This window comes from Temnothorax longispinosus, chromosome 10 (genome assembly GCF_030848805.1).
Source record: "Temnothorax longispinosus isolate EJ_2023e chromosome 10, Tlon_JGU_v1, whole genome shotgun sequence".
NCBI classification, from domain to species: Eukaryota; Metazoa; Arthropoda; class Insecta; order Hymenoptera; family Formicidae; genus Temnothorax; species Temnothorax longispinosus.
Window position 1 is genome coordinate 3,875,019 of NC_092367.1, and position 14,271 is coordinate 3,889,289.

The 14,271-nt window shown below is 37.3% G+C and overlaps 1 protein-coding gene across 3 annotated transcripts in view; it reads right to left on the reverse strand.

Moving 5' to 3' along the window:
- The window catches only part of Hlk (hulk), a 33,148-nt gene that overhangs the window by 17,103 nt on the left and 1,774 nt on the right, over positions 1–14,271 (reverse strand). For 2 of the 3 annotated variants that reach the window (XM_071792021.1, XM_071792019.1), the window contains exons 2-12: positions 6,035–6,217; positions 5,644–5,784; positions 4,016–4,051; positions 2,581–2,763; positions 1,945–2,088; positions 1,684–1,866; positions 1,381–1,512; positions 994–1,308; positions 678–860; positions 440–571; positions 7–321 (exon numbers count right to left, since the gene is read on the reverse strand). In XM_071792021.1, the coding sequence (XP_071648122.1) occupies positions 7–321; positions 440–571; positions 678–860; positions 994–1,308; positions 1,381–1,512; positions 1,684–1,866; positions 1,945–2,088; positions 2,581–2,763; positions 4,016–4,051; positions 5,644–5,784; positions 6,035–6,217 (1,947 nt within the window). The remainder of the gene's footprint in view (positions 1–6; positions 322–439; positions 572–677; positions 861–993; positions 1,309–1,380; positions 1,513–1,683; positions 1,867–1,944; positions 2,089–2,580; positions 2,764–4,015; positions 4,052–5,643; positions 5,785–6,034; positions 6,218–14,271) is intronic. The other variant, XM_071792020.1, reaches the window with a different exon arrangement.

The window sequence follows — 14,271 nt, forward strand, 5'->3', positions numbered from 1 at the left end:
GCTTACTGAAATATACCACAACGTATTCGTGCTCCTCTATGAGATCTGTTAGTATCTCGTCCGTGACCTCCTCGATGGTAGCGCTGTTCTTCTGTTCTATCAACCATTCGAGGACCTCGTCCTCGTTCAGCAGATCGCCCTCATATATCGCCGGGATTTTATCCTCGAAATACACCAGGGTCGGAAGATGATCGATGCCGTACTCCTTGGCCTCAGCGTCGTTGTCTATGCGGACGATGACGATCCCCTCCTTCTCCAGCTCGTCGTCTATGTTCTCCAACTCGTTCAGGATCCGCATGTCCTGTTTGTCGTCCTTGTCGTCTACGGAAAAGAATCAATTCGCTGGTCGCTCTCACTCGCGACCGTACAACAGCACCTACCTAACAAGTAACAGTGGAAGAATGTTAAAAGGAGGTAGAAAGACGAATCGATCGCTTACAAAACAGGACTGCTATGTACGGCGAGGTCTCTATGAGCTTTTCGACCATTTCGTCCGTTACTTCCGGGATCTCGGAGTGTTTTTTCTGATGTAGCAGCCAGCCCAGTAGCTGATCCTCGTTCATGAGATCGCCTGCAGAATGCAGTTGAAAGAATTTTCTCAATTCGATTTCTCTATTTGCGATTATGTTGCTTTATTCTCTTTTTTTACGTAAATAAAAATCTTCAACATGACTCACCATCGTAAATATGTGGTATCCTTCGTTCAAAAAGCACCAAAGTGGGAAGTGAATCTATGCCATATTCTTTTGCTTCCTCCAGGTCGCTGATCTTTACGAAGGCTATGTTGTGCTGGTCACAGTCGTCGTCGATGTTCTCCAGTTCGCTCAGCACCTTCTGACTCTTTTTCTGATCTTTGTCATCTGTGGAATGACGACAGAATCATATCAATGATTATGCTAATGATTATGTCGACAATTAGAATAACGCGATAGCGCAGTTTCAAAATGAGAAGTCAGATAGAAAGGAAAGAAACCCGAGAAGTGTGTTACTGACAAAAGAGAACGGCTACGTGTGGCATCTTCTCTATAACCATGTCGAGCATCTCGTCGGTGACGTCTTCGATCTGGTCAGCCTTTTGCTGCTGCTCCAACCATTTGAGCACCTTCTCCTCGTCCTCGAGGTTGCCCTCGTATAACGTCGGAATGCCCTTTTCGAAGTAAAGCATCGAAGGTACTTTTTGAATGCCGTACTCCTTAGCCTCCTCCGCGTTATCAATCTTCACGAACGTTACGCCGAGCTGATCGCATTCATCGTCGATGTTCTCCAATTCATTGAGAACTCTCTGAGACTTTCGATCGTTATTGTCGTCTGCATTATGAATACGTTTTAATATCAATTTAATATCTATAATGTCGATCAATAAACTCACAAGCAACTTACAGAATAATACAGCCAAGGTCTTTCCATCTTTGACAAGACGATCCAGCATCTCATCGGTAACGTCTTCGATCTCGTCTTTCTCGAGTTGCGACAATAGCCACTCCAGAATTTCGTCCTCATTTTCTACATCTCCTGCAATTGTCGTGTTGTTTTTTCTTAGATAAATTAATTTTTACAAATAATTTATAAATTTTTTCTTTTATCAGTTAGACTAGTTAGACACTGCACGATTTCTTCTGCGATTATTTTCGATACCATTTGCAAACTGTCATTTCGCTCGTTATGTTCGATTCACCTACCCACCGTCGTAAACATTCGGGATCTGCTTTTCGAAATAGACGATCGCGGGTAAATCGTCGATTCCAAATTCTTTCGCCGCCTTCTCATCGTCGATCTTCACGAACTGAATACCGTGTTTATCGCAGTCATCGTCGATCTTTTCTAGCTCGTTTAGGACCTGCATAGAATCCTCGTCACCGTGGTCGTCTACAATCACGAAGGCGCATTACGAAGCGAGATCAAGGAAAATTAGGCAAAAAGAAAGATAGGCAAAAAGATACGAACAGAACAGAACGACTAAATTGTCAATATTTCCAATTAGCGTGTTCAACGTCTTGGCGGTGACATCTTCGATAACGTCTTCTTCATCTCCCGTGCTCTTGTTTGCCACCAACCATTCCAGCACGTCTTCTTCTTTACTCAGTTCATCTAAGAGCACGTACTGCGAGTTAATTTCACTTCTTTATCTAATCTATATAATTCAAGTAGGATACAGTAAAATATTTCAATGACACAGGAAATTTGATAATTAATCATTAACCATCGAATTTTTCGTATCTCATTAAAGTTTCGCTAAGTTCTGCAAGATATTATGTTATTACAAATAGATGTGAAATATATCAAGTACATTTTAAAAGAAAAAATTAAGGTAAAATATCACTAAATTATCTTACTTTTTACCTTATGTAGAATTTAAATAATTTTATATATTAAAAGGCTCACAATTAACGCAACAACGTAGAATCCGAAGTGGACCATAATCTAAGTTTGTTTCTTTCTGTTGTGAAATATTTTGCAGGATCGACATTTCAGTGCTGATGTGTAAAGTTAAAACTGAACTTACAAATAAATAATTTTAATTATGTATTGCATAACGTTACGCGACGTTACTCACGTTACTTACATTTCTCTCGTACTTACGTTCGTAAATGACCGGAATTTGGTGCCTATAATACACAAGAACTGGGAGAGGACCTAGATTATACTCGTCCGCTAGTTGCTCGTCCGCGATCTTTACGAAGCCGATACCTAATTGATCGGCTTCGTCGTCGATGTTCTCCAGTTCTTGCAGAGCCTTGATACACTTCTTGCAGTCTGGCTTGTCTGTCCCATTTGAAATAAAAAGATGCATTATTGCGTGCTTCTGTTATTGAATGATTAATACCTTTCTGGAGTTTTATTCCGTCCATATATACGGTTTTTTTCATAAGATTAACTTGTCTCCTATAATTCGAATTTTATCTTGCTCATTGAGCGCATTTAACAATGTCGGTATTACTACATAAAATATATAAAAGTCAGAAAATTTTGCCACGTTATCGAGAAACCTAATCAATTATTTTTATTTTTTTATTTTTAGAATATTGGGGATTATTGTTCTTAGATATGTTAGAATGCTCTAGCTATTGCTGCAAATGCTATTGAAATGATTGGATTAGTATACACAATTATTCTCGAAATTTCACTCTTATAATACACATCATTTCATTTTATTCTAAAAAGATGCGAAATAATGCATTCTATATTCTATATCATTCTATATTCTATATCTTGGTACACATTTATGATGAATACGGAATGATTGAATATTTGCTAACACTTTAATTAACAAAAATTCACAATTCAAAGCGCATAGACAATGAAAGAAAGAAAACTTGAAAAGCTTGAGATGTTAGTTGACTCTTAATATTACACATTAAATCGTTATTTCGTATTGACTGCTCTAGTTTACTAAAACTAATTTCTAAGAGATTTCATCGGAGTATGTGCATCGTATATTGGAAATCGTATATGGAGAGTGACATGTATGAATGTAAAAGTCCTTGCCGCTTCATTGACATCCGTTTCTCTTCGCGTACCCACATCCCTCTGTCGTTGTACACGCACATTGGAGCGAAGTGCTGCAGGGACGACGCGATAGATACAACTCTGATAATCGATGAACACGCAGATCGATAAGTTAAGTGTTTCGAAAGAAATTGCCATAGGTAAATGCGTATTAATATATATATCGCGTATCCGGATGATGCACTCGCGAAGAATCACTTACTCGCAAAAAAAGAAAGGAAAAGCAATCTCACGATAAAGAAACACATAATTTTTTGCTCTGACATTGTAATGTAACAATAAATATTATAATACACTGCAGTAAAAGAATTGGCACTTTAAGAAAAAAAATAATTTATTTCAAGCATTGCATTGGTAGTAAAACTGCGTGAACAGCAAAGTGATCTTTCATTAGTGCGTCAGCCGATATCGAATGCATGTAGCATGTGTGTGTGCGTCTGTGTAAAAAAGCGCAGGATAAAGATGCACAGATTTTAACCACATCGATCTCTTATAAGTATGTACTTACTAGAACCGGTGCCTGCACACCGCTCCGAGTCTGGACCTATCCATATCAACACACACAAGAATTTTCACATATATGTATTATTTACAAGTATATTTTGTATGTGATCGAATCGCAAATTGGATGTTTATTTTCAAACGTTTAAGATATGATTGTCTATCATTGTTGAAATTTTTATTCTTATTGATATTACCCATTTTGCGATAGGATATTTTAACTTGATGATCATCGGTATGTGTAATGGACGAAAGACAAAAACAAACAAAAACAATAGATATAATTAGGTAAACTTTACAGGTAGTATAACGATAGACAAATTGATGAAAGAAACACTGTATTTTATACAGAGAACGATTGCTGTCGACTAACAAAACATTATTTTCTATCATGTGATTTGTTGATTAAACAACTAATAAGGAAATATTTCTCTTTGAATCCTTCTCTGTATGTATATAAAATTAGAAACAACTGCAATTCAAGAAACATGAAACTGTATATACATCGTGATACATATGTATCTAATTACGATTAAGAGCCTTATAATAACGGCAGCGAAAAATCTGGAAAGCCACCTCATTAAATTTGTCATTTCGTTAATTTATTATGCTTTATAATGATCGACGTGCATACGCAATACTTTGAAATCACAACGAATTTGCAAGAAAATTAATCGTTATTTCTATATTTTATGTACAGAGTGACGGACAATTCCGTCGCACACGTGACATACACAAAATGATTAGTAAGATTTCAGACAATAACAAATTAAACGGACGACAGGTATACGGATGGCGGTCGGGGGTACATTACGTACAGCTTCACTGTGTTTCCGTTGATTTTTCGACGTCGACTGATACAGTTACTAGCCTAGAACTTAGTTTCGAACCAGATGGGTTTCGAACCAGACAGAATCTTACAAGATACAGACTGAGAAAGAATTCGGAGGCGCCAGTTGAGACCAGTCATCCTCCGGTTTACCCACGTCTTCGCCATTAGTTAAAACATCATTCATGCACTTAAATTAGAGTTGTTCAACCATACGCGAGCGAGCGACTACCTCGTTCCGCGTTTCTCATTCTCTGTCTATACGTTTCTCTTTTGCTGTTTCGATCGTTTACAAGTTAAACAGCTTTCTTAAATTGTCTCGAATACAAACTTGATACAATGTATAACATTTTCTCTTTTTACTTTGAAGATTAAATGTATAGAAGCAACTTCGTAGCGAGGTTCTCACATTTTAAAAACGTAAAATTATCAAACTTCTCGCACTAATTTTATATATGTATTTTATAAAAAATATTTGTGAGGAAAATATTTGTCGTAGACACTGGGATATGTTATCAGAATTTTTTCTCTTTAGTTACGATTTGATGATTGAATGTAAATAATGTGACATTATCGATTAGAGAATCGTTTCTATTCAATTATTTAACTTTGATTTGTCTAGTTTTTAAAAATATCTTACATACGTATTTCATAAAATCTTTTCTGACAGTCAGTGAAACGGTATTTTATTGGAAATAAAACGGTGAACATTGGAGAACGTGCTCCGAATGATAGCGTACGATCTTCCGGATATGTTTTTAGCTGAGACATAATCCAATTAATGTATAATGAGGAAAGCGACTTACAGAAAAGAACCGCCACGAAATCGGTTTCCTCGATGATCTTTGACAGAATTTTTGCATTAACTTCTTCAATACGATCTGGTCGATCCATTGCTTCTAAACTCGTGAGAAAATCCAATACATTCTCCTCGTCCATCAGGTCACCTGAAGTAAAATATTACATATACCTTTTTCTATATATTAGGTGTGATAACATAGTGACTCATGTATGTACATATATGTATAAGAGATCTATCCTTTTTTATTTTTTTATGTCACAGCACAATTGATTTTCGGTTATTGATTTTAGTAAATTTTCTATTGTTGTTCTCATTAAATCAATGTCACAATTTTAGCGAATTACTAATCACGATATTTCTTGTATACTCAAACAGGTGTTTAAGTACTAGCTTACCTTCGTATATGATTGGTTCTTTTTCGCGGAAATACGTAAGAGCCGGGAAGTTTTTGATACCATATTGCTTCGCCAATCGCTTATCGTTGATCTTGACAAAGTCAACTCCAAAATGGTCTGTATCGTCGTCGATTTTTTCCAATTCGGCCAGGACTTTGTCGCATGTGGTGCAACTTCGGGCATCTGTCGAGAAATCACTCCTCAATTTAGGAAAGCCGTAAATAATAAAACATAAAAATAAAATATCGGAATAAACATTGGTTGAAAATACATACATTTATTTTGCAAAAAATGATAGTGAAATACATTTAACAGCAAGCATTATAGAGAATATTTTGTTGGAATCGTATGCATTTTAATTAGAGCACGCATATACTAATTAAGAAAACCGTCAAACGCACCGGTATGAAGACGTTTCTTACAAAATATATATGAATTAATAATTAAATAATCGGCAGAATAAAATTCTAGCGCTTTAAATGGAAAACGATGTTTCACATTCTAATTATAAGTATGCTCCGCTTCCTCAGGTGGCTGTAAGGAGAGATCGATCCCGTTTTTGCACATTTTTACGCTTATCGTTCCCGCTCCTTGGCAGATTGCGTGCATTCTTGGCGGGCTGCGCTTCATTCGAGCGTACAGAGACCAAACCGCTGCGGCGGGTGTTGGGTTACAATTATCGGTTATAGATATCAAGATATTGTCCCCTTCTCTTGGTTTTCTGCGCTTGGGAAAATCATCGTTGCGCTTCGCCTCGCGAGGGCCTTTATTACACCTCGCGGTGAGACCGAGCGATAACAACGTGCGGGCGACGTTGTTACGCGCATCGTCGCATACATGCTTCGCGCGCCCCGCCATTTTTGGTGACGACTTCCTTAGAATAGAGCTAGAAGAAACAGGAGAGGTGGTTCCGATTCTCTTCCCCTCTATTTCTGTTGTCTTCTCGCTCGCTCTCGGTTTTGCCGTCTGTCTCACACTCTCTCTCTCTCTCTCTCTCTCTCTCTCTCTCTCTTTCTCTCTCTCTTTCTTTCTCTGTTTGTCCGTATCCTACCCGCTGTAGCTGTAGCTTCTCTTTTCGTTACGCTTCTTTGCTCTTATGTGATCACATATCCGCATCTCTTTTTCTCAGCGTCTCTTTTTATCTACTTGTTTCTTACGCATCTCTCTCTCTCTCTCTCTCTCTCTCTCTCTCTCTCTCTGTCTTTACCTCTCCGTCCATCCCTTCGTTCCGCTATAGTTGAGAGTAACGCAACAGCGTTCGGTTAACGGACACCCCCGCGAAACGACTGGCAAAATGATTTGAGGCGCGAAGCGAGAGGGAGATATATGAACACGGAGCGGAGGAATTTTCGAAAAGCTGTGCCAGATAAATTGGACTGCGTCCACCGGTTGCCGCCGTAATAGTCGAAAGTCAAGAGAAATTGGGCAATAACCCACTAGTCAATGTAGATAATTAAAAAATCAGTCAAACACGAAAGGGCCAGATGGATGCCTTTGATCTATATCTTATCCATACTTTCTACGATTAATAATATGTCATAAATCATTATAAATACATATTGAGAAACACATTATTGATTAAAAGCATGATTACAATAAGCTTTAGAAACATGATTCTTATTCCTTTACTCGGAAAGAACCACGGACGAATAAATATATAAATACACCGTCATGTATAAGAAGTCTATTTTTACTTTTCACCATTCGTTCCCTTTGTTTTTTGGCTGAGAAGCTTATCGAGAAAGGATTAAAATACAAATGACATCAGACCGTCACAATCATTCGCGTATGTATATCCGATGATCGGAATTGTGAACTAAAAATACGAAGTTAAAAAAAATTAATATTGTAAGAACAATTGTTAGACTGTACATAGTATGTAGACGAGGGATTGTACATAGCTTTTTCGCGAAGTAACAACGAGCGACATCTCACATTTTACTCTCCATTAAAGGTGACAGGTGTGCCTTTATAGTTATTTTGCTCGTCGTCACATCGACAGCTGCCACGATGGAGTTGAAGACAGTTAACTAAATTAGGTTTGTCTTTGACGAAGAATGACGAATTCGATCAAGACGCGTCCGTCGGCCTCGTCTTTCGGGTCAGCTCCGATTGATCGACCAAGGATCCACACTGCATCTATATTTACAATTCTCAATTCAATCCGCTGCAAAACTCAGTACTTCCATCTCCACAACTTTTCTTCAATATTCGAGATGACAAAGGAACAAATGCTTTACAAGAAACTGTAGTATATATGTGATCTAGCGATTAAATAATAAGACTGATTTTATATCAGATAATTAGGTTGATTATGAAAAAAAATGATTTTAGTTTAAATATTTTCATAGAACGCGTTGTTGACACTTAATGGCTGGAATTGATTTGTAAAAGTTTTGCTTTGGTATCTTTTGTATATTTTAATATTTCTGAAAGGTTCTCCATTCAGTGGCAATTTCAACTTTTGGCTTGAAAACAAGCAAACGTATTTGCTCACCCACTATACTCTCCGGATTTGGCACCTTGCGATTACTTCCTGTTAGCAAAATAAACCGTTCCAATCGTCGCTTGATTCATTCAAATAACTATCATTTTTAATGAAATTATGTAAAGCATCTTTTGCTTATCAAACAGCTACTCTTTATACTACTTCTCTCTAATTTTTGGTTGCCCGTCTATGCGGCAATTTGCAAAATAAATCGAGTTTCATTAATTGTAGCTTTTTAAAAAATAAAATCACTCTTATTCTTTAATCGCCGAACTATATGTGTCGTTATTACATGAGAAAGAAAGAGACAACGAGATCAAAAGACGGCCAGTGCCTAGTTTACGAGCCACTAAAAATACAAGAACGAACGGCCTCGCTCATACCGTCGTCGTCGTCGTCGTTTTCTCGTCTTCGTCGCCGTTATCCGCGGACGTCTTCGCCAAGGGCGCTCGCGGTGCTCTCGTTTACAATTATGTAGAGTAACGACCGAGATACATGAAATTGAGTCGCTCCAGTCGGACTGTCTTGCACATTTGGCTCGAGATCATCGTCATTTTCCGCTCAGTGCGCGTAGAGAAAATTCAATTAGTAAGAGAAATTCTTCTTGAAAAAGAATAGGAGGAAACATGTGCGCCTCATTGTCACTCAAATTCTGAGTTTTTCCTCAGCAAAACCCTGCCGGAATAACGAAGCTTATCCCAACGTTGAATGCGGAAAGTAGAGTAACAATGTAAATAAACCGACGGATGTAATGTGGAAACAGACGTCGGTATGGAGAATAAACATAGGAATATATTGCGTTAATTATTACTGCAGAGTTTGGTTTCTGTTTTATGTGCTCCGGTACGCGGAATTAGGTACATACATTTCGAAAATTGTTTCAAGGAAGTAACGTGAAAATCAACAAAATATTAAAAGAAAGATTTATCTACCAGCAATTATTTACACTATATTACACATACGCGTTATGATACATTGTTTAGTTACTATCATTATACAATAAGTAGATTAAAATATTAATTGTTATGCCCAGAGTTGCATATTGTTAAAACGTAATCTATTATCATCGACGCATTAGTTATTATTCTTTCATTATTCATATGTCTTTAAATGTCTATATCCATTACCGAATAAATTTTGTTGATTGACCTTCTCCCAGAAATAGAAGATAAAATGTTCGCGGGAACGCACTTCGCAATCGAATAAGACTAATCGTCGCACGTGCATAGAACGTTTCCGCGCTATTCGTGAATCTCTCTGTTCGAGTTTATGCAATGGTCATTCATGCAATAGCTCAAATTGTTGTTGACGTTAACACTTCGAATATCACAATCGCGAATACAATTCTGTGACTTTATTAAATTAAAAAAAAATAAAAAAAACTTGACTAAAATGGCTATACAAAAGTGTGGTTATGCGAGAATGTAGAGGATGTAGAGTTCTTAAATTCTTCTTAAATTCTGCATTTTTTACTTAATGGGTATTAGATTATGATAGTGAAAAATCTTATAAAACTTTTTTTACTACATATCGAAATAAATTAGTATCTTTAATACATATCGTTATTCATATTTGATAAATTATTATACTGTTAGAATACTGCTAGAAACTTCTTTTGTTAATAAGTAAATTTAATTTTCGGGTGTCTTATATTTTTGGCAATTGTTCAAAGTTTACAAAGATTAATCTATTAACCAAGAAGAAAATGTTTAATTATTTTATAAATGTATTTTATCAATTAAGAGCTGCAACTGCAAAATAATTAATTTATTTTAGTCTATAATGTAAAGAAAAGATTTGTAATTTTTTACTTTAAAATTGTAACTTAATTTAGTTGCAGTGAGGAAATTTGAATTTATTTGCATAGGTACACGCGTATATATTTTTTTAATTCATTGACCCGACAACTTTGGGGGAGGGGGGCCACGTGTTCATGCGAAATAAGTGTTTCACATCACCGTGACGTAAAGAGATGATTTTACATCAAGACAGACATCGTGACATCAGTAAATAAGCAATTTTTTTAATTTTTTCAGTCTTTTACACTAGAGCATATTAAAACATATATTAATGTAAAATTCAAATGTCGTAACCATTGTTTTTATAATCGGTTGAAGACACCGCATTTTCTAGTTAAAGGGTTTAGAGAAAAAAATGTCGATTACTTCAAAGCAAAAAATTAAATTTAAACATTTTATTTAAAAGTATATTTAACTTAACGTGTATTGTAAGAAACGTATTCTAAGTTGAGTAAGAGTTCTTTATTTTAAGTTGTTTAAAATGTCTAAAATGTTTACATCACTTTGAATACATCGTGACATTTTAGAATTTGCACAAACTACGAAATTTGATATCTCGAAGACTATCATTGTCACAGCATTGGAACCTTGTATAAATACACACGTCTTAATGTTATAACTTTATATAAATACACACATTTCAATGTTATACGCAAGAACAAAAAAAAAAGAAAAATTTCGAAAAAACAAGAAATATTTGCTTATTTACCGTCTGATTTGAAATCGCCCAAAGGCGGAAGAAGCATTCCCCCGCACAGTGGATATGCGTAATTTTAGATTTCTGGCCGAAAGGATGTCTAGGGCTCTCGAGACGCCGATACTGCTTTCGGTGTTATTATTACACGAACGATGCATCGCGCCGAATTTCGCTCTCGTTTCGAATCGCTGCCATACAATCATATAATTTTTTTATACACGTCGAAGTGATTTAATTTATCTGACGTCTGCTAATTTCATTATTGTCAATGGTTACTCGGTATCATGAAAATAATAGGTTTTTTTTAAACAGCCCTGTATCTACATCTTTGCGTCTGTCTTTATCAGAGATATCTTAGAACTGCGTTAAAGCAGCGATCTAACGGCAATACACAATTTCCGATGCGTGAATACACATTCTTTCCTGTCGGTGACAACAAGGGTGTCACGTTAATCGGTTCAGACGTGATAAAGAGAGGAAGATAGAGACGTACGAGCCACTAAACGGTAACCCAGAAGAAAAGAATTCGACACGAGCGTACGGCGACATGAGTCGCGAGGACGCAGCCGCAGCTGGAAATAGGTTCGACGCGAGAGCTCGTCGTCTGGGTCCTCCGACGCTTCGCCAGTCGATTCTATCGTATATCTCTCTCTCGATAATCGTTCTCCTTCCTTCCTTCTCATTCCACGCCAGAAACTCTTGTATCAAGATTTTGCATCTTCTTTTCTATACAAGACATTATCGCGTCATTACGTTTCTCAAATTCCATAAAATTTTTGCTTCAGTCTTTTACTTCGATCATAGAAGTAATTCATAGACTAATGTTTGTGAAACAATTAGCTCGAAAGGAGCTTAGCTTGACGCAAACGTGGAGTGATAAACTGGAAAAGAGAAAAGCTTCGTTCGCGCGAGTATGACAGCGTGAAACGGACAGAACTGGGTATCTGGAAATAGGTTTCGGCACGCAAGCTCGTCATCATTTGGGATCCTCTCCCCTTCCGAGTTCTCTCGGATTCACCGTTTGCTCCGATAGGGCTCGATGCATCATTTCGCAGAAGAGAGATTGACGTACGATCGGCCACAGGTCCGAGTTGCACGACGTCGCGAGCCGAACGTGATCTACGAATGCGCAGGGTGGTCGTCACGGCTGGGACGGTATTATGTTTTCAGCGTAGATGATAGCCGAGAAGAAGAGAGGGGTTCTCAGTGGTAAGCGCGAAAATAACTTTAACGTGCGCTAAAAGCGGCGTTCACCGGAGCGCCAGCCTTGCTACAGCGCGTTTAAGAGGCGGGCGGATCTCTTTCGACGATTGTCTTTCGTTCTTCGGTTCGGCCGATCAATCTTGAATTTCAGGTGTGTTTTGTGTTTTAGTTCTGATTAAGAAGGGGACCACGGGGGGAAGCTATTGAAGAATAAAAATGTCCTTCGACTTTGCACAACAAATGTCTCCACAAAAAGAATTAAATGTCAATTCCTCCGATCTCCTCATCTTGTTTCCGCGCAGCTAAAGTTACGGTGAACGCGGGATTTCGCGACAATGTATTTTGAGTAGACGCGGTAAAAGAAAAGCTTCTCGTGCTTACCGCACGTCGGTGATACGAACGCACGTTGGTGTGTTCGCGGCCGAAAATCTGGGGTCGATTATATCACTTGGTATTACGAAAAGATGATTCAAGAGAAAATCACGATGGGTATGCGAGCTCTCGAGCGACATGTAGGCGCGCAAACAGGTTGTCAGAAATTTTATCTCGTGCCGGGAACCTTGTTTTAAGATAGCACTTGTAAACACATTATTTGCATAACGTCCTCCATTCCTTTCCGGTTCCCATTCCCAATTATTATTTTTTCGGAGAAATCGATGCTCGATTTCTCCGAAATTGATACATGAACAAAAATGAAAATAATTTATATACAATATGTATATAAAATTCGAATGTAATTACACGAACAAATATTGATTTTTATCACGCAAAATTAGTTGGCTTGTCTAAAATTATGTACTAGACATTTAGTCACACATTATTTCGTACATCATAAAATTATTATTACACGCGAATCAAATCGCTAGATCATGATTGTATTTCCACGGTTATCGCTCGTGTACTTCCGCATCTCTCTCTTTCTCTCTCGCCATGCGTCACGCTAATGAGTCAGTTTGCGCTATATGTGTTTCCTGGATTGCTCTAACAAGCAAAGGTTCATAACTCGTCTCCCACTGATCGTGATGAAACCCGGAAATATATACAAATCCGAATGAACATTCACGTATCTTTAAAACGTCCTGAAGTTTACCCTGCACTTTTTAGATATCCTAAGGCATATCGGGCGCATTGATATTTATCGGATTTCATAAAATTCTATATTTATTTTAATAAAAAATGCAGAGAGACACATTCGTCGATACTTGTCCCGTTTATTGAAAAAAGGAAGGATTGTGTTACATCAATTACCTTTGGGGAGCTCCGAAAAGCGTACACAAGGATGCATTTTGGCGCGTTGCCACGCGAGATGTGACCTTCGGTATATTCAGCATATAGTGCAATTTAATATCTTAATACATTAAAAAACAATATTATGCAATTAATTTCGATATTCTTCTATACGGATGATTAACATGGGAGATCGTTTATTACAGCTTAAATTAAATAAAGCGTTTCACGCGTGATATTAGGCTGCTAGATTAGCAAACTGGGGAGGCCACCTCGAGACAGGTTGTCCTACTGAGCGGTCATAGCACTTGGCAGAAGAAGTAGATTTAGTACCTGTTAATTCTCACGTGAGGGTAATTTGCGGGAGTAGAACTATCGTTCATGAAGCATGTATTGATGTATCGCTACCAAAGTATCGCGAGATTATAACTTTATTAGAAGACTTAATCATATAGTAGTTATCTTCCCGAAGAGAAAGATAAAGAGAGAGAGAGAAAGAGGGAGATAGAATTGAAAGCAAAAAGTGCGGAATATTGAATTAATACATAAGCATAAAACTTTACTTTTTCGAAACGATAAAATTCTTATATGCATATTAACTGAGAAACTGTCGCATTTTCTCAAAAATGCAATATAGGGTACTTTTTATGAGTGCTATTTTATATAAAGTTTCGTGCTTAACAATGAAACTTATAAATGAAAGCGATAACCACCTATAAACAGACAACTTTTCGTGATTATTCTGAAAAATTATTTTTTTTTTTATGTATAGGTACATAAAACGGTCTCAATGACGAGCAGTGTTCCGTAACAAGCGTAGCTT